We start from the raw sequence: 21,692 nt of genomic DNA, 5'->3' as shown, positions 1-21,692 counted from the left end.
TCAATAACTAAGTAGACGAGAAAATGTCACTATTCTAAACCAATCACAAAGATCTTGGGTCTTCCGCGTCTATGAGGTTAGTCAAACGTGATTACTCTTCACATTGACTCGGCGCAACCATATTATTACCTCCCAGGTGTCTTGATATCGCAAACTTTATTATAGATTCCTGCATTATTCCCAAATCTTCGCGTCAAACCAACAGATTGGTAGTTCACAGTGTTTTATCTCCCTCGTTTATTAAATATTGGGGTCACATTTGCTATCCACAGGGACCTATATGATTTTGGAAGGTTGTAACCGGATTGTCCACCGACTCGAAAGCCATCTCGTTCAAAATTCTGGGGTGCAGACCATCAGGTCTCTGGGACGTGTCAGTTTTCAGACAAATGCCCACCACTACATTGTATTGTACTGCGTGCTGATTGGGATGTTATTACACTTGTTCAAAATGCAATCGTTCGATATAAACTCTCCAAAATATAATTGTCCAATATATTAAACAAACACTTTTTACCATTCAACAACAGCAGCCTATTAAGAATTTCGCCATGATCAACGTCTTAATTCTCTTGAATAATATAACAGAATGAGGACAATGGAAAGCTTTAATCTTCCCCAACTCAAACTAACTGACCGATAGGATGTGCTTTGTGCAAATAAGAGATTAGGACTGGCGGAGGAGAAGCATCAGTTTCGACCAGTAACGTTTATATATTAAGTAGCCATAAATATAAATGGGACATCGTCTTTACCTCTTCGTCACGTCCTTTGTTAAACGCTCGCACAATCCAACCTGTACTATTTGCAACAGATTTTAAGACACTTGATTTCAATTCTCACCAAATTAAAATGCCGACACATCAAAAAAGAATCAAAACTACGTTTAATAAACAGGGATTACACACACTGACACGACAATGACACAAAGGAACGAAGTGGTTACAGTGAAGTCCCTTTCGCCATCATATGTTTCTTTGTGTTACTCTCCGGCTTCAGTAAGATAATGTAACATTTCGGTGCAAAAATACAGACGAGCAAACCAAAGCTTGATGCCCAGATAGCAAACACTTCTACAGCCACGGTGTACTTCCCTGGAGAGCTCACATAAGCTGGAACAAAAGTTATCCAGACGGCACAAAAGATCAGCATACTGAAGGTGATGTACTTGGCGTCGTTGAAACTGTCCGGAAGTTTCCGGGCAAGGAAAGCAAGTACTAAACACACAATGGACAACAGGGCAATATAGGCCGACACGAAGTAAAAGGCGGTCAATGAGCCCACGTCACATTCCAGAATGATGATGTCTCTGTAATAGCTCATGTTTTTCAGGGGGTAGGGAGGTGACACACTAAGCCAGACAACGCAAACTACACCTTGCAAAAAGGTAAGGATGAACACGCCCAGGCGTTGCTGCGCGGGTCCGAACCAGTTCATCACGCTGCTGTTGGGGAGAGTTGCTTTAAAGGCAACCACGACAAGAATGGTTTTGCCCAAAATGCAGGAAATGCAGAGGACGAAGACAACTCCGAAAACCGTGCGGCGCAACATGCAAGACCAGCCGGATGGTTCTCCAATGAAGGTGAGCGAGCAGATGAAGCAAAGCATCAGTGCGAAGAGGAGCAGGAAGCTGAGCTCGGAGTTGTTCGCTTTGACCATGGGAGTTTCTCGATACCGGTAGAAAATCGCAGCGGTGGCCAATGTAAAACACACTCCCACTGCAGCAAGAGTCACTAATACAAAGCCCAGAACTTCTCCAAAGGAAAGAAACTCAACCTTCTTGAGAACACATTGGGTTTTTGGCTGATTGGACCAGTATTCCGACGGACACTTGATACAATCTGTGGAGTCTAAAAAATAATTACTTCAAATGTTTAATGCATAGTACAGTGTTAATTAACAGTGCTGTCAATGGAAAGACCCTTAACAGTGTTGATGTTCACAACGAACCTAGGATCCAAGTCCATAGCTCTCTGAAAGTGGCTGCACGTTGGTTAGGTGATAAAGGCGGCATATGGCTTGCCTTTATTAGTCGAGGCATTGATTTCAAGAGCCAGGAAGTTATGTTGCAGCTTTATACAGCTCTAGTTAGACTGCATCTGGAATATTGCATTCAATTCTGGTCGCGGATTACAGTGGAGGCTTCTGAGAGGGTGCCGGAGAGGTTTACCAGGATGCTACCTGGATTAGAGGGAATGTGTTATAAGGATAGGTTGGACAAACTTGGGATATTTTCTCTAGAGCGGCGGAGGCTGAGGGGAGACGATGAGGTTTATAAGATTATGAGAGGCTTAGATAGAGTAGACAGCCGGTATCTTTTATCCCAAGGTCGAAATATCCCAAGGGCTTGCATTTAAGGTGAGGAGGGTAGGTTCGAAAGAGATATACGGGGCAAGTTGTTTTACACAGGCAGCGGTGGGTGCCTGGAATGCGCTGCCAGGGGTCGTGCTGGTGGGAGATGTGATAGAGGGGTTTAAGAAGCTCCTAGATAGGCACATGAATGTGCGGAGAATGGAGGAATATGGACATTGTTATCAGAAGGGATTACGTTCGTTATGCATTTAATTACTAGTTTAGTTAGTTCAGCACTACATCGTGGGCCGAAGGGCCTGTTCCTGTGCTGTTCTAATACAAAAATGCGCGTGTCCACAGAACTGCGGAATTCGGAGACGCTGCTGTACATCTGTGCACTTACCAGTGGTGTTGCTGATCTCACCATCGGCGCACTCTGTACAGTCAAAACAACATATAGGTTGCCCTTTCCGGCTTACTTTTCTTGTTCCAGGAAGACAGGGTTCTGAGCAAACTGCTCGTGGGATCTGAAGCATAACACAGTCATAGTCACAGAGACACACAGCATGGAGACAGGCTCTTGGGTACTCCGTGTCCGCGCCATCAACCACCCTTTTGCAATAACCCTATGTTAATTCCGTTTTTATTCTCCCCAATTTCTTCAGTAATCCCCCCCCCCCAACTTTACAACTCACCTACTTGGGGCAATTTACATGGTGGGAATTACCCGACCAACCCGCACGTCTTTTGGGATCTGGGAGAACCCATGCACCCGAGGTCAGGATTGAACCCGCGTCTCCGGCGTGGTGAAGCAGCTGCGCCACTGTAATGCACAAGATGATATGACTGGTCTGGCGCCTTCCTTAGAGATTGGCCTCAGCCCAGAGCCATTTCTCAGGATCTGCAATTAAGCTCCATAATACTTCATCCAATGTTGTTTTGAATCTGTTGAAGCTTTGATTAGCTGCTGTTGTGTCACATGAAACGGTTTTGTATTTTCTTTTTCTAAACAGCTCATGGTCTTGAATCCCACACCAATTTTCCTTTACATCCTTGCTCTAAGAAGGACAGAACATTTTTTCCAGTCCCGCTGTACAACAGTTCCATCAACTTTGGAATAATTTTAGTAAAGTTCGTCCAAGGCCATTGGCGCCCTTCACCCCATAATCCACTGGCATTCTTCATCATAAGCACATAATTAGCTTGGTTCTAGTGTGAAGAGAGGGACTTTTTTTAAGCTGATAACCCATGTTAGTTCAGAATATCCAGCTGCTTCATCCATCTATATTCAAATGTTGAAAACCTTCCTAATAGTATCCAAAAAAGTGAACAACTTGCATTCATGCAACTCTTTTTACGTACAATGTCATGGAATGCACAGAACAGAAATAAACTATTTGAGCAAACTCATCTACAGAATCCCTCTGTCTACACTTCCCGCTGCCTCAGGACAGCAGACTCCCACCCCGATCATTTTCTCTTCTGCCCTCTCCCATCGGGCAGAAGATACAAAGGCTGTAGAACACATACCACCAATCTCAAGGACAGCTTCAATGCCACTGTCATCATAATCTTGAACGGACGTCTTATATGAACTATCAATCTCTCAATCTACCTCGTCGTGACCCTTGCACCTTATTGTCTACCTGCATTGCACTTTCTCTGTAACTCTAACACTATTCTGCATTCGTTTTTTTTTGGTACTACCTCAGTGTACTTATGTGTGGAGTGACCAAAAGCTTTCCACTGTTTCTCGCTACATGTGACAAAAGTAAAGCAATTACCAATTACCAATGACTACTGCAACAATTTCCATTCAATGTTTATCAGCAGTGCCATCAAATCCATGCCCTTCGTCACTTTGTCTAGCTTCCCATTAAGTTAATTATCTCACCTACTGCTTGTCCCGGTGAGCTCCATGCTCTCATGGATCTCTAAGTAAATTGGCACCTATGCCATAATCCTGGCAATTAAATTAAGTCTTTTACATGTGGATGGATCACATCGAAGTTTATGTCTGATCACCCTTAGTTTGTGTTCAGTCTCGAGAATCCTCTACCCCTGAACGTTATTGAGGCAGGAACTCTGAAGGTATTTAAAGAGGAGGCAGATAAATTATAGAATGATGAGTGAATTGAGGCCTGAGGGAGATGAGCCATGATCAGCTTGAATGATGGGACGGACTCGATGGGTCGACTAGCTTACTCCTGCTCTTATTTTGTTTTGCTCCTGTGTTCTACAAATTGATATCAAGCTAATCCTTTGTTTTTAGAGAAAAGAGCTCACTTCTCTACTTTCTGGAAAAGTTGTAACTCCTCAGTAAAATAAGCCCGAGCCGCTTGGAAGAGAATTAAAAGAAGCAAACACTGTCAGATTATTGGATAAGTTTCCGTGGGACTGTGTGATGTTGATCACTTCAGAAGAATGGAAACAGCACTCCAACTGTTTACTCTGCAAAGGGAGACCACAGCAAAACAGCAAGATCAACGAAGTGTTGTACTAAAAGGGGGGAGAAAACTGCCCTGTGAATCTAGCGATAGGCAGTAGATCCCTGCCTCGCTATTGACTCTCACAGCTCAGGACGGACATATGCATTTATTTTCCATTTTGCTCTCTTCTCATGTTTTCCAGTGAGCATCGGAAGGAACATACCTTATTTCCAATGCTGTTCCACTCGATATCCCCAACGTTCAGCACCAACTCACGTCCGAAGGGCGCTGAACCATCATAATAGCCAATGGATACAATGTCAGTGGCACCCTTCAAATTCGTCTTCAAATTCACTAAATCGTATTTTGGCACCGGATCACCCTTTTCGTCAAAATACACCATTTCACCAGTCTTGGTAGTAAAGTTGACAGCGTGTAGATAGTGAAGCAGCTACGGAACAATAATACAAGAGACGTTGATCTTTAACTGTGATGGGGATTCGGTGCACAGAAAAATAGGCATTCAGATTCACTGATCCGAAATGGAAACACAAATGCTTGAAATGCTCGACAACAATAAAGACCTGAAGAAAGGCATTTAGCATCAGAGGTGGCCCACTGTAAATTATTAATAGACAGGGATGACAGATTAACATTCCTAGGATCATAGCTGATCTTTTCCCTCTGTGCTACTTTCATGCATTAAGCTCACAACTCCTGATTCCCTTAATATCCAAACATTCATCCATTTCCATCTTGAAGAGACTCAATGACTGAGTCTCCACAGCTGTTTTGGGGAGATCATTTCAAAGATTCACTACCCTCTGCATAAAGAAACCTCTTCTAACCTCAGTGCCGCATGGCCCAGCCCCTGAGACTGTGACCTCTGGTTCTAGACACCCCAACAAAGTCATTCCGACATCTCTCATCCTTCATTCATCTGAATTCCAGGGTGTTTAGGCCCAGTCTGTATAACAACTCCTCACAGGACAATCCCCTCATCCCAGAGTCAGTCTGGTGAACCTGCTACGCATAGATCCTTCTTTGGGTACGGAGTCTAGACCATTATAGAATATTCTATGCGCAATCTCATCTGTGCACTATACAAGACATTGGTAACATGTCTTATATTCATATTGAGATCTGCTTGCAATGAAGCCAACATAGAGTTTACCTGCTTAATGGACACTGATCCTGCATGTTGACTGGCGGTGATCCCTGTTCAAGGACACCCAGGTCCGTCTGAACACTAACAGTATTCAAACACTTGCCATTTAAAAATACTCGGCTTTTGTGTTTATTTTTCACCAAGATGGATCATCTCACATTTTCCGACATGACATGCCACCGTGTCTTCAGCCATTCAATTAGCCTGTCTCTATGCCGTTAAAGCCTCTCTGCATTGCCCTCACAACTCCCACTGCCACCCAGCTCTGTATCATCACCAAACCTGCAAAAGTCACCACCAGCGACCGAGTCAGCCAGCACAGGCTTGAATTGATTGAGGAAAATGGTATTTGAAGATCAAGACATCAAACCTGGCACAAAACTCATAGTCTAATAGGCGGTACTCATCATTGAATTTCCATGTACTTCTGAGACCTGGACTACATACTGCAGGTGTCTCAAGGCACTGGAAAATTATCACCATCGCTTGTCTCAGCATAATGCGCCAAATTCATTGCAAGATCAGCAAACCAAACTCAGTGTTCTCTCCCAGGCTACGACACCCAGAACTGAGAACCCAGGTACAGTCAGTTGGTTCCGCTGGGCAGGGTGCATTGTTGGCATACCCATACTTGGTCCTGGAATGGGCACTTTATTCACAACTCTGAGATAGGAGGACATTACCAGCTGGACGAAGGATAAGATTCAAGGGTGCTCACAAGTCTTCCCGAAGAACATACCCTTTGACTCCTGGGCATCTCTAGCCCATGAGAGTTCAAAATGGACAATAAGTACTCGGGATAGTAGTAAGAGCCTTGAGTATTCAAAGCAAAAACAGGCGCCATGGAAGCACCAGAAGATCCCAACTCACAAACTCACCATGTGCCGTACCAACAGCCATCTGTACTATTTGTAGAAAGGTCTGCAGTTCCTCCATTGGATTTATCAGCTACCTCAGGAAAACCACAGTGTAAGTAAGTCATCCTCGCTCCTGAGGTAAAGCTTACGAAGAAGATATTTAACATTTGTAACCCTCATCTCAATTTTTCATATCGATAGTGAACAATGAGCACGAAAGCACCACAACTTGTCATAATCTCCAAACCTGACAATAATTATATTTTCCTTCTCTGTTTTCTGCTTATTAACCAAATCTCAGTCCATACCATCATACGACCCCCAATCCAGTGAAGGCTCCTGCAAGTCCAACTGTCATATCCATTGATATCCTAATCTGCTGTTACAGCTCTAAAAACTGTAACAGAATTGTCAAACATAATTTATATTTCATAAATCCATGCTGACTTTATCCTGTTCTACTGTTATTTTCGAAGTTCCCCGTTACCATTTCCTTTCATAGCAGAATCCTGCATTTTCCCTTTCTCTGGCATCAAGTTAACTGAGCTTCCATTCCCGTTTTACCCTCTGTCTCCTTTTGTAAGTTGTGAGGTTTTGTTTCAGTCTGTAGAAACATTTCTAAAATTTGTGGGATTTTGTAAGACGACAACCAGCGCATCCACTGACTCCATAGATACATCCGTCAGAACCTATCAACGCAGGTGTTCTTGCCCTGGCATTTATTGCCTTTAAAATCAGGCTAAATCTGCCAAAAAACCTTTGCCAATACTAGTTCCTTTTAGCTCCGTATTCACTCTAGAACTGCTATTTTTCCACTATTTCTTATCTTTAAATATCAATCATTTCATATTATTGAACCTTTTAATGTAGTTTCCCAATCCAACAGAGCGATCTCATGTCTTGTACCTTCAAAGTTTGCTCTTTAAAACCTGGATTTGGATGGAATTAAGTCAGTAGAGACGGGGACGGGGGATTCCTGGATTTAATTTGAGTGAATAAAACGAGCCAGATGAATGTAATATCAAGGGGAAAACATTATTGTGGCATTCCATAAGGTTAGCACAGCCGTGAAAAAAAGAAACAAGGCTAAAATAGGAAAAGGTGCTTTAAATTGAGGTAAAACCAGTTTTACCAGGCTGAGAAGGGATATAAAGAAAGTGGTCCAGCATCTGTTAAATCAGTCTCAGAGTGATGGAGGTCATTGAAGAAGGAGCTTGAAGAGATTCAGAATAAATGTGTTCCCACAAAAATAGAGAGAAACCATATATGGGGCCTGCAGATGCAACAGGGCGTACATAAGGTGTAAAAGGGAAGCGTCGGACAGATACTCACAATTTAATAGCTCAGAAAGATAGCAATAATTAAGAGACATTTAGAGAGGTGCATGAACAGGCAGGGAATGGAGGGATATAGATCGTGGGCAGGCACAAGGGATTAATTTAATTTTGCATCATGGTGGGCACAGACATGATGGGCCTAAAGGCCTGTTCCTGTGCTGTACTGTTCTAGGTTCTAAGACTAAAACAATGTAGAATGTGTAGTTATGGAAGGTAAATTAACATGTACTGTAACATTGCACCTTATTGCACTGCACTTTCTCTGTAGCTGTGACACTTTACTCTGTACTGTTATTGTTTTTACCTGTACTACATCAATGCACTCTGTACTAACTCAATGTAACTGCACTGTGTAATGAATTGACCTGTACGATCGGTATGCAAGACAAGTTTTTCACTGTACCTCGGTACAAGTGACGATAATAAACCAATACCAATAGCAAAGACCCGACATGAAAAGACGCTGGCAGGTGCAATCGTAGAAACTCTAAAGGCTTTTTATCTACATAAACAGCAAGAGGATAACTAATAAATGAGCGGAGTCCATTAAAGATTAAAAGGTAACCGATGTATGGAGATGGAGGGTGTGTGCAGGGTTTCCTACCTGCCACGGCTGAAAATTTGAAATATTTGCACATGTGTTATTCACAAAGGGCCCGTTGCCTTCTACACAGGTCAGCAGATCGTGGAGGGCGTGAGCGATGGAGTAAACCGCTTTATACACGTGGTAAGAAGCCCCGTCCATTATCGCCGGAAAATAGGCATTTTCTATCCCTTCCGTCTGCTCCTTCCCTGTGCATTGCCGAACGTAAACTGGGGAATTCCCCGGGCTTGTCATATTGTCTGTGGTAAAAGAGCAGGAGAATAATTTTTCCCAAAACTCCGTCACCAAAATGCTGCCAGGAAAGTTATTGGGATGAACTTCATGAAGATGATCTCTGAGGTCAGCGATCTCTATCCTGCGGGTTGCCGGACCGATTGTCCCGGCGAAATAAATTGCTCTTTCTTCAGGAGGGAGAAGGTTTGCTGTGACCCACCCTTCACTCCCAATCCACTGTATACCGGTTACATTTTGACGCCGGATTTCATCCAGTAGGATTTGCATATCTCTGCCGTGAGCAATGACCACCACCACTTTAGTGGACGCCTGTTTAATCACCTGGACAACTTTGCTGATTTTCTCTGCCGGGTCAGTCCTGTAAAATGACTCAGAGTAGGCAATGCAAACCCCAAACTTTCTCACGTGTTCCACAAATCCCTGCATTCCGAAATTACCGTAATCGGTGTTACTTCGAATGGTTCCTATCCAAGTCCAGCCAAAGGTTCTCACCAGTTCAGCCAGAATTTGGGACTGGTACTCGTCGCTGGGTATAGTTCTAAAAAATGTGGGGTATTCTTGCTTATCGCCGAGGCAGGAGCAGGTGGAGTAGTAACTAACCTGTAGAGAAAGGGGCAAATAGATGAACACCTGGGTCCGGCTTTTAACTCTAAGTGACTGATGTACCGCTAGCGTTTCTTTGTGAATCGTTTTCTGATTGTACATAACATTCAACACGTGTGTGGTTACGGCCGTGGGTGTGTGGGGGCTGGAGTGCGAGGGTGGGTTTGGTTATGTTTGTGTGGGTGGGGTGGGTGTGGAGTGTGTGGCTGTGTAGGGGTGTGCGCGGGGCTTGGATGGGTAGGGGTGTGTCTGGGCAGAGTGGGTGGATAGGGATGCGTGGGGGGCTGGGGGTTGTGTGGGGGGAGTGGGTGGGTAGGGGTGTGTTGGTGTGTATTCGGGGTCTCTCGGATGGGTGGTGCGTACGGGTGTGTATGAAGATAGGTATGGGATGTGAGGGAGGAGTGTGTGTGGAGGTTTGTGTGGGGGGTGTGAGCGGAGTGTGTGTGGGGAAGTGTGTGGGAGAGGTGAGTGTGGGACGGGTGAGTGTGTGGGGGGTGGGCGGTGGTAGGTATGTGTGTATGGAGAGCGTAGGGAGAGTGTGGGTGTGTGTGAGGGAGTGTGTGGGGGGACTATATGGGGGTGTGGATGGGGAGTGTAGGGGTTCGGTACGTAGGTGGGAAGGAGCTGCACTCTCTCCGCGGCAGTGCTGGTAAAGTGACCGAAGTTCGCTGAACATCATCAGAATAAAAATGCAGTCAAACATTTGACACATTACCAGCGGAATCCCGAAGGAGCCGATTGTCCTTGCCGTCACCATCGAGTTTGTAGATAGTTCACAGCCAACAATGGCCGCGACGTTGGTGGAACCGCTACATTCCGGGGATTCAATTAATTCTTCATCTCCGTTGATCAAAGCGAGCGCTGCTTTCGAGGCAAACGCGGAGGACGAGCAGTCATCGTGGATCTGATACCCGAGTGTGATCCCCGGGAGGAGATTTTCATTCTGGTTTATTTCTTCAATGGCAAAAATCATGGTCTGCGCCAATCGGAAGGATGAAAACTCAAAACTGTGGAAATATAAATTGGACAGGATTTTAGGCACTTAATTCATAACTCAATTAGACATTTCACACTTTATTAAAACAGTATTTTCCATATTGTAGACAAGCCGCAGTCAAATATATACATCCGGTGCTCTCTGCAGCTTCTCACGCTCCTGCTCATTCGCATTGCCGAACCACCTTGATACAACCAGTCAGGACACTTTCAACAGCAACATCTGTAGATGCTTGTTAGAGTGTTAAGTGACAAGCCGAACGTTCTTAACCTCCTCAGAAAGTAAAGGCGCTCTGCCTCATGAAGGCAACATCCATCATTAAAGATCCCGACAATCCGGGCAATGTCATCTTCTCGCAGCTCCCATCAGGCAGGAGGTACAGAAGCCTAAAGTCTCACACCACCAGGTTCAGGAACAGCTAATTCCCTTCAACCATTCAGTTCTTGAACCAACCAGCAAAACCCTAATCACTAAATTTAGCAACACTGTGACAAATTTAGTCACGTTGCAATAAAATGGACTTTGTATTTTTGTTCTAATTGTGTTCTTTCTTCTAAAAACAGTACATTATTTATATTTCGTTTATATTTATCCAGCGAATACTGCTTATGTGATGCTGCTGCAAGTTTTTCATTTCAACTGTGCTGACATGTACTTGTGTATATGACAATATACTCGACTTTGAATTTGATTTTGACTTTGATATTCAGACAATAGCTCCCACAGCCTTATGAACTGCTGTTTGGCAAATCCTAGGATCGTGAAATGCGCTGCATTGATGCCGGTCCAGTCATTATAGAAATAGAGGGACGGTCGGAAACAACATCCCATAACACAACTTCCTATTGGAATGATGACACACGCGAATTGTATGGAACACTGTGTAAATATAACCATGGATAGTTATCAAAGGTTTCACCAGTCACATTCATTAAAGTCATAATTTGAGTTTGCTCAAGTTGTTATATGAGATAACAAGTGAGATAACATTCAAGTTGAAATACACATTGCCAGAATTAAAATAATCACGTAAATAGCAATCTAAAGCTATGGATTTCTCAGTAAGATTGGCGCAACTTACTTATGCTTGTTCAGTTTCAATAAGACAAAGTAATTTTATAAATCAAGTACAAGTGTCCATCTTCTGGTTCTCTGTAGCTCGCGGTGAAATGGCAAGTTTTGACCATAAGATACAATGATTATACCGTTTTCCAGCAATAATTACATTACATAATTGTTACAGGAAAGGAGCTGAGAATGAAACAAGGCATTTAAAACGTGGTAAAGTTATCATCACCAAGTAATTAAGAACTTAGTGATATGTTCGCAGACGCATCTTTTTGAATTAGTTCCAAGTCATTGATTTAAATGTCAGCTTAATGTCAAAGAACACGGGGTATTTCTATTCATTTTACGCAAGATGTCACAGCCAAGACAGGTCACTCACCACAAACATGGTTTTGTAGCAACAGGACACATTTTATTACATGTTAATATATCTTTGCCAAAAGGTGTCAAATTATATTCATAAAGATTCACATATCACTGGTGTTCAGTTTTGGTCGCCCTGCTATAGGAAAGATGTTATTAAACTAGAAAGAGTGCAGACAAGATTTACAAGGATGTCGCCAGAACTTGAGGGGCTGAGTTAGAAGGAGAGGTTGGGTTGACTAGGACTTTTTTCCCTGGATCTCAGGAGACTGAGAGGTGATCTGATAGAAGTGTTTAAAATCATGAGGGGCATAAATAGGGTGAATGCATTCAGTCTTTTTTCCAGGGTTGGGGAATCAAGACCTGGAGGGCACAGGTTTAACAGACAGGGGAAAGATTTGGGAGGAACTTGAGGGACAACTGTTTTACACAAAGGGTGGTATCTATGTGGAATGCGCCACGAGAGGAAGTGATTGAGGCAGCTACAATAACAGCGTTTAAAAGGCAGTTGGACAGGTACATGGGTAGGAAAGGTTGAGAAGGTTGTGGGCCAAACACTGGCAAATGGAACTAGCTTGGATGGGACGTTTTGCTCAGCATGGACCAGTTGATCCGAAGGGCCTGATTCCTTACTGTATGACTCCACGACTCTAGTTAACTCCGTTGACATAATGCCTGCTGTCCAAGAGGCAATTGTACCTGTAACATAACTGGTCGTTTTACATTTACATATGCAGTGCAGCGCACAACCCTCTTATCCAGGAGCCGCTGTCCGTGTCATCTTGTCGTACAGGCATCCGGAATATCGAGAAGTAACTAAAGAACAAAATTAGCTGAAACCACACGAGGAGGAGGTGTCCAACTCTCCACATAGTTATACCCTACGTGGTGTACTCTACAGCAGAGCACTTCTCTCTCACATGTCAAATTAATCTGCATGACAAGTCTGTTGAAGTCCAAGGGAACTCTAATAGTATCACTGATATGTCACCAACAATCTAGTGACTCTCTGCAAATGACAGCCTCCGGGGGATACGTCAGTTAGAAAAGATCTGCCATCCAGGACAAGTTGACCAACTATCACCAGTAAATACAGGCCACTGAAAAACCTCAGTGATCTCTTCACAGACTTGATAACTGAAGGTATCTTGCTTGGAGAAACTTACCCACAACAATTGACTTCCTTAGAGATAACCCTGCAGTACAACCTGAAGCATTGAACAGATGGTGGAAATGGTGGACAGCATTAGTTGCTTCAAAATCTTCCATAAGGGATACGTTTTCTAATGGTCACAGTGAAAAATATTTCCAGTGGGATTGCAGATTTCCTGGTCTTTGACTTCAGGAAAGGGGACGGTTCACACTCTCTTGTTTACACCAACGTTACTGAGGTCAAGAGTGTTGAAAGCTTCAGGTTCCTAGGGGTGATCATCGTCAATAGTGTTGTCCAACCACACGCACACCACGGCCAAGAAAGCTCACCAGCGCCTCTACTTCCTCAGGAGACGAAAGAAATTTGGCATGTCCCCTTTGACCTCACCATTTTTTATCGATGCATCATAGAAAGCATCCTATCTGGATGCATCACGACTTGGTACGGCAACTGCTCTGCCCGCGACCGCAAGAAACTGCAGAAAGTTGTGGACACAGCTCAGCACATCACGGAAACCACCCTCCCCTCCATGGACTCTATCTACACCTCGCTGCCTCGGTAAAGCAGCCAGCATAATCAAAGTCCCCACCCACTCCAGACATTCTCCCTGCTCCCCCCTCAAATCGGACAGAAGATGCAAAAGCTTGAAAGAACGTAGCACCAGGCTCAGGGGTAGCTTCAATCCCACTGTTATAAGACTGTTGAACGGCTCCCCAGTAGGATACGAAGGATTCTTGACCTCACAATCTACTTCGTTATGACCTTGCACTTTATTGTCTGCATGCACTGCACTTTCTCTGCAACTGCAACACTTTATTCTACATTGTTATTGATTTACCTTGTACTGCCTCAATGCACTGTGTAATGAAATGATCTGTATGATGGCATGCAAAACAAGTTTTTCACTGTAGCTCCGTACATATGACAATATTAAAATAATTTCAATTCCAATAATTAGAGATTGAAGCAAACCATCGAGCACCGCCCTCAAAAGAGATTCGCGGGAAACCTATGGGATGCTCATCCTATTGTGTCGGAAACTCTGGCCGTTGGTGTTTCAGTTAACACACTGAATATTTGAGTATCTCACAAATAATTAGTGTCGAATATACACTGATATTCCAGAGAGACACAAGAGACAACAGATGCTGGAATATGGAGAAACAAACAGTCTGCTGGAGGAACACAGAGGGTTGAGCACCATCTATGGGGGGTGGGGGTGGGGGTAATGTGGGGAAGGGAATTGTCGTCGTTTGCCTACAGCAGGTCGACGAACTGGAGACGGCATCTGGTACTGATGCAGGGTTTCGGCCCGAAACGTCGACAATTCCTTTCACTGATGCTGCTCGACCCGCGGAGTTCCTCCAGCGTTAACCCCGATAGTACATCAAGAAATAACAAAAAAGAAGCTAACTCACAACTTCTGAAGATTATTTATACGTTTTACGTTTTAGTATATTGTTAGAATTAACTGATCATTCCACGGGGAATTACCTTCAAAATCAAATCGCCCACAAATTCAATCACAATGATAAAACTACATATTTTCAGACAAAAATTAAACACTCAGTTCCACCCTCCACCCAAAATAACTGGTCTGGGGGACAGGATGAAATAATTGTCGACCACGTTATACAAGAAATGAAGGGACTGCTGCCTAGCTGTGGAAATGGACTCACCTTTTACATTTTGCGTCGGTCGGAGTCAAGGTAAAGGAATGAACGTCGTGAATTGCAATTTCATGCACGGTAAATATTCCACCAAGAATGATATCCCCATCCTTGGCTAAATCGGCAGAACTGACCTTTGCTCGGCGCTTGCAGAGAATGCCATGAGTTTCCCGCGCAGAAGTTAGCCACAGTAAGAGCAGAAAATAATACATTGCCTTTGGTAAGAGGTCTGTCAATAGCTTAAAAATCAGGGGAAAGAATCTGCGCTTATATAGTCTCCGTTTTCACGTGAAGACGCCCACAGCAGTTTACAGCCGATTAATTAATTTACCGACACAGCGACCGCAAACCTCACTTGGCATTTGCGGAGCGCGTCTATTGATGAGATCGCACCTGGCGAATGGCTGGGGATTTCTTCAGTAAATAGAATAAATATCTGATAAAAATCAGCAAGTTTTCACTCCCAGACCAATTTAAATGATTTCCTGTCGAAGTAAGAAGCCAGGGAGAATGTTAAATACGTGAAGTTGCTGATGATCGCCAGCTATGATATTCGGGCATTTGACATTTGTTTCAACGATCGTGCTAACCGTAATTGTTTTTTTTAAAAATGCTACATTAGTGCATTATTGTCACATATATCGGTTACAGTGATTTTTTTTGCATGCCATCCATACAGATCAATTCATTACAACAGTGCAGTGAGGTAGTACAAGGGAAAACAATAACAGAATGCAGTGTTATAGTTACAGAGAAAGTGCAGTGAGGCAGACAATAAGGTGCAAGGCCATAACGAGTAAGATTGTGAGGTCAGAGTCCACTTTGACGTACTAGGTGCCCTTCAATAGTCTTATAACAGCGGGATAGAGGCTGTCCTTGAGCCTGGTGGTACGTGCTTTCAGGCTTTTGCATCTTCTGACCGATGGGAGGGAGGAAAAGAGAGAATGTCCGGGATAGGTGGCGTGTTTGATGATGTTGGCTGCTTTACCAACGCAGAGAGAAGTGTAGACAGAGTCCATGAAGGGGAGGCGTTTCTGTGATGGGCTGAGCTGTGTTGGCAACTCAGCAGTTTCTTGCGTTTAGGGGCACAGCAGAGGCCCTACCAAGCCGTGATGCATCCGGATAGGATGTTTTCTATGGTGCATGTATAGAAACTGGTGAGGGTCAACAGGGACATGCAGGATTTCTTCAGCCTCCTGAGGAAGTAGAGGTACTAGTTCCCAATTTCACAAACATTTGAAATAAGTCCAACCTGATTCGGAGAAACAGTACCGCTCTACAACTGAGTGCTTGAAGTTCCATTTAATTAACATCTGCCACCAGCAAATCCATGTATTTCTTCACCAGCAACATAACAAACAAAAGGAGGGGGCTCTTGACAGCTACAAGAGGAGGATTGATAAGCAACGGGGGCAAAATGAATAGGAGGATATGTTGGTATTCGTGACGAAATATGGTGGAAGTTGGCATGGAACTAAAAGCAGCAGCATTCACCCCTTGGGTGTTGGCAATCTTCAGCGTCATCTCGCTACATTTGTTTTGAATGCAGCTGTGCTCCTGCACAGTACACAGTTTCACAAGTCTACTTGTGGTCATTTTTCTGCTACATTTCACAAACTCAGAAGGTAAGACACAATTCATGGTTCACACCTAATGCTATGCTATAATCTCAGATTTTTTTCTTGATATTTTCTTCTCGTCTCCAGCATAACCTGAGTGTATTGGAAATAGGATTTTTGGACCACCTCTGCCAGTTCATAAGCTCCCAATTAATTTGCCCTGCATTTTCTTTCTGAATACCCAGAAGTCTTGATTCCTTCATCCAAATATCAGTGTTTTCCATCCTTCAACTTAGTTACTGACCACCCACAGCTCTCTGTCTTAGAGAATTCTAATTGTTCACTATACTGTGAGAGAAGTAATTTCTTGTCGGCCCTTAACATGTGGCCGTGATGCTTAGTTCTAGATTCCACAACAGGGGAACATACTCTCAGTATCTATTTGTCAAGCCCCCTCACGACCTCTTATGCTTCAATGTGTTCAGCTTTCATCCTCTAACTACAGAGAGAACAAGCCCATTCTGCTCAATCTTCTTTCAAGGCCAATTCTTCATCCCAGGATTAAATCTCGTGAACCCTTGTTGCATGCTTCAAATGCAAATATATATTTTCCTGAAAAAGAATCCATCCTATGTATCCTGCTGTGCCCTCACTGTACTACCGAACTCTGTACAGCTCCCAGCCACGGCAAAAATTTCTTACTCTTGTGCTTTATCCCCTTGCAATAAAAAACAACGTGACATTTTTCTTCTTAATTACGTCCAACACCTGTTGGCTAACTTGTTGTGTTCCTTGTATGAGGGCAGCCCATTCTCTCTAGCCACTATGTAAATATTGCAATGCTGGCAAAGTGTGCATATCATAGAGATCATCAGGCACACAGTAGTGAAACAGGCTCTCTGGATCACCAAACTCCACGTGAGCATCAAGCATCCATTTACATTAGTCCCACACGAATCCTATTTTATTCTCCCCAGATTCCCATCAATTCGTTCCAGATGTTACCATCTATCCCTATACCAGGAAATATACTGCGGCCAATTAACCTACCAACACCTTTGGCTTTGGAATGTGGGAGGAAACTTGAAACATCTGGGAGAAATTGCAACGTCCATGCAGACATAGCCCGAGGTCAGGATCGAACCGGGGTCACTGGAGCTGTGAGCAAGCGGCTCCATCAGCTGCATCACCATACCACCCGTATATCTCACAATTTCTCGCAATTGGCGGGGAAAATGGTCGTTACTTACCTAAGCTGAGGAACATAATGGAAACCTGTCTGAAATGGTGCACTTTACATCGATTAACATGGGTAAAATCAGACATCGGCTCGATGATCTTAGTTAAAATCACTCTGCTTCGTTATCACAACCATCTCTCAGCATTGGGCATCAAAAACAGGCTGCAATAATAGGTCTACAATTTCTTGTCTGTCTTGGATGGACATGATCTGATTTGGAGGAGTCATCATGGCTTTGTGTGCAAAATCATGCTTAATGAAACTAAAAGTTTTTTTTGAAGTAGTAGCCAAAAAGATAGGGCAGTGGATGTTGTTTATTTGGGCTTTAGCAATGCTTTTGACAACGTCCCATATGGTAGGCTGTTCTTGAAGGTTAGGTCCCATGGAATCCAGGAAAGCTAGTAAGGTGGATTGAAAATTGGCTCGGAGGTAGGAAGCAGGAGGTGATGGTTGAAGGCTGTTTCTCGGAATGGAGGCCAGTGAATAGTGGTGTGCCAAAGAGGTCAGTGTTAGGAGGCTTGTTGTTTGTTATTTATGCAAATGAGTTCAATATGAATGCACAAGGCTTGATAGGTAAGTTTGCGGATGGCACGAATTAGGAGGTGCTGTTGATAATGAAAAAGGTTATCATAGATTGCAGGTGGATCTTGATCAATTCGGGAATTGGGCCGCAGAGTGGCAAATAGATTTCAATACAGAAAAATGCGAGGTGATGCATTTTGGAAAGTTAAACTGGTGTAGTACTTAGTATAAGAACTTAGCGTAGGGACTTAGTATATGAACGGAAGGGCACTTGGAAGTGTAATGGATCAGAGGGACGTTGGGGTACAAGGTCATAGTTCGTTGAAAGCGGTGTCGCAGGTGGACAGTAGCAGTGAGCGTTGATTCATCAAAACTAAACTGTCCTTTGGCCATTACGACGTTGTACAATTATAGAACAGTACAGCACAGCAACAAGTCCTTCAGCCCAACATGTCTGCACCGACCATGGTGCCAAATTAAACTAATCCCATCTACCGGGACTTGGTCTATATCCCTCTATTTCCTGCCTGTTCATATGCCTGTCTAAATGGGTCTTAAACGTTGCTCTCGTATCTGCTTCCACCACTTTCCCCAAGAGCATGTTCAGGGCACCGGCCACTCTCTGAGTAAAATAACGTGCCTCGCACATCTCCTTTAAACTTGTACCCTCTCGCCTTAAATCTATGTCCTTTAGTATTTGACATTACCACCCTCTGTAAAAGAATCTATCTGCCTTATTTGTGCCTCTCAAAATTTTATATACCTCTATCAGGTCGCGCCCTCAGCCTCTGACATCCCAGAGGAAACAATCCAAGTCTGTCTAACCTCCTCTTCTAGCTGATACACTATCAACATCTAACTGTCTATCAGCGAAAACTGTGTACAGCTGATACACAGGCAACATCCTCGTTTGGGATTTCAGCCACTTCCTCTGGCTCCGCGTATAAATTCCCTCTTTTGTCCATGAGTGGACCTACCCTTTCCTTTTCTACCCCTTGTTCCGGATATGTGTACAAAATGCCCTGGGATTCTAATTAATCCTACTTGGCAAGGACATTTCATGGCACCTTTAGACCTCCTCATGTTTGTCTTAAGTTCTTTCCTGTTTCCGTTATATTCCTCAAGAGCCCTGTCTGATCTGAGCATCCTAAACCTTACCTATGATTCCTTTTCCTTTTCGCCTAAACTGACAATATCGCTTATCGAACAAGTTTCCTGTACCTTGCGATTCTTGCCTTTCATCCTCATGAAAATGCTGGTCCTGAACTCTAATCAATTGGCATTTAAAAGACACCCACATGCTGGATGGGGACTTAAAGAGGAACCCCCCCCCCCCATTTACTCTCCCCATTTCCTGTCTAATGCAATTATAATCAGCCTTTCCCCAATGTAGCACCTTCCACCGATCTCTTGTCTTATCTTTATCCATAGCTATCTTAAAGCATACGGAATTATGCTCACTGTTCCCAAAATGCTCCCCCACTAAAACTTTATTCAGCTGGCTATCCTTAGTTGGATTTTCCATAGATATTGTGTCAAGAAACCCTCCTGGATGTACCTCACATATTCTGCCACTAAGGTAGTGCCAGTCAATACTGGGGAAGATAAGATCACCCACTGCAATTACCCTGTTGTCTCTACATCTTTCCATAATCTGCCTTCATATCTGTTCCTCTAGCTGTTGATTATTGGGAGGCCTATTGTATAACCCCACCTTAGTGATTGCACCTTTCTTATTCCCGAGTTCTACCCATATGGCCTCCCTCGTAGCCCTCCAAGATGTCCTCTCCAAGTGCATCTGTGTCATTCTCCCTGATCAGTAGTTCAACTCCCGCAATCCTTTTACTCCCTTCTCTGTCACATACGTCATTCTAAAACATCTCTCCCCTGGAACGTTGAGCTGCCATTCCTGCTCTACTCTCAACCAAGTTCTGCAATGGCTACAATATCGTAGTTCTATGTACTAATCCAGGCTCTAAACTCATCTGCTTTACCCTTTATACTCCTTGCATTAAAATAAGTAAGCTACATTCTTATCATGTTCATCATCCTGACCCCGTCTGTTTTTTTCTATTGGACTAACTTGACTTAATCTCTGCCCTCCTCCTTAATCACTGCACCTGCTCCAGTTCCCATCTCCCTCCAACACTAATTAAATGCCCCCGAATAGCACTGCCAATCCTACCTGCAAGGATATCGGTTCCCCTTCAGTTTAGACGTAACATGTCTTTCTTGTACAGGTCCAACCTGTCCCGGAAGAGATTCCAATGATCCAGGTATCCGAATCCCTCCCTCCTACATCAGCTCCTCAGTCACACATTCAATGATACTCTCTTCCTATTCCTGGCCTCACTAGCACATGCTACTTCTGAGGGCTGCCTTCTGGCAATGGTAATTGTCATGTTTTCTGACAACAATCGAAGGCCATTCCTTCGATACTTTGCCTCCTTTCAGAGCAATCCTATTCTCCCGCCTATTTCCCCGTGACCTATTCTCTCACACATGACTTTCCGTCCCACCCTGATTCTCCTGTACTGCAGGTAATTTACAGTGGCCAATTAACCTCCCAACTCACGGATTGTGGGGCTGTGGGACGAAAATGGATCACCCGGGTGACACCCACGCAGCAACAGGGAGAACCTGTAAATTCACACACACAGCTCCAGAGGTCAGGATCAAACCCGGGTCACTGGAGTTCTGAGGCAAGCTCGTCCAGCTGCACCACTGTGAGATTTGGGGATAAAACTGCAGCTGCTTGAATCTGAAACAGAACAAAACGCTGGAAGTATCTGTGGAAAGAAAACATTTGGAGTCAGCGAACATTCCTCAGAACTGGGGAAGAGTGGAAGGGTTGGAGATTCAAAACAGGGCCGGAGGTGGCGTGAGGTGTAAGACAAAATACTGTATGGCCATTGGTTCGGGCAGACCAGGTGATAGGAACATGAGTACTGACCGTGAGGGAGGCATTTTATCGAAACAGGTGAGAAAGAGACGGAAGCAGGATAATGGGAAGTGAGAAAGCAGTTTGCCCGAATTCAGTGTTCATTGCAGAAGGTTGCAAAGTATCAAGACGGAAAATAACACGTTGTTCCTCCTTTTACAGAACAGGAGTGGGCCTGAGAATTTACCACTTTTAACACCATTCCTGTACCACCCTTTTGTCTGTGGCCTCCTCCTCGGTGATCGTGAGGCGCAACGGGAACTGGAGAAACAGCCGCTTAACTTCAGTTTGGGCGCTTTGCAACCGTCTGCAATGAACACTTAATTTTCCAAGTGTCTGTAAACTGCTCTGTCGTCGTTTCCCATTAGCCTGCTTCCATATTATTCCTTTCTCGTCCGTTTCACCCCCCCCCCCCCACGAACCCCCAGTGTTCATAAACATTAGTGTCTGAAAGTGTTAACCAATTTCCATATAATGTTTTGCCTCACACCTCACTCCTTCCCCTGCCCTGTTCTGTGACTGTAACCCCTCCATCCTTCGTTCTAAGGAAGGGGCCCTGACCCAGAAAGTTGAAAATCCATTCATTGAAAGTGGTTTATTATTGTCATTTGTACCGAGGTACAGTAAAATCCTTGCCTTGTGTACCGTTCATACA

The 21,692-nt window shown here is 44.0% G+C and overlaps 1 protein-coding gene across 1 annotated transcript; it reads right to left on the bottom strand.

Moving 5' to 3' along the window:
- Positions 1–942: 942 nt before the first annotated feature.
- Positions 943–10,524, bottom strand: LOC127571279 (extracellular calcium-sensing receptor-like). The gene is made up of 5 exons (XM_052017535.1): positions 10,240–10,524; positions 8,688–9,521; positions 4,945–5,172; positions 2,696–2,819; positions 943–1,850 (listed from the first exon to the last, which is right to left on the bottom strand). Exons 1-5 carry the CDS (start codon positions 10,495–10,497, stop codon positions 943–945), a joined length of 2,352 nt encoding a protein of 783 aa, XP_051873495.1. The 5' UTR covers positions 10,498–10,524.
- Positions 10,525–21,692: the final 11,168 nt, after the last annotated feature.

Source organism: Pristis pectinata, chromosome 6, assembly GCF_009764475.1.
Source record: "Pristis pectinata isolate sPriPec2 chromosome 6, sPriPec2.1.pri, whole genome shotgun sequence".
Lineage (NCBI taxonomy): Eukaryota > Metazoa > Chordata > Chondrichthyes > Rhinopristiformes > Pristidae > Pristis > Pristis pectinata.
This window is presented reverse-complemented; position numbering and strand designations above follow the sequence as displayed.

What these genes read in the sequence shown, in the direction of transcription:
- LOC127571279 (XM_052017535.1), bottom strand. Translation starts at nt 10,497, where the DNA reads ATGATTTTTGCCATTGAAGAAATAAACCAGAATGAAAATCTCCTCCCG. An exon ending in CAAATTTTCAGCCGTGGCAG is followed by an intron (nt 5,173 to 8,687) that starts GTAGGAAACCCT and finishes ATTGTTCCGTAG; the next exon opens with CTGCTTCACTATCTACACGC. An exon ending in TGAGATCAGCAACACCACTG is followed by an intron (nt 1,851 to 2,695) that starts GTAAGTGCACAG and finishes ATTATTTTTTAG; the next exon opens with ACTCCACAGATTGTATCAAG.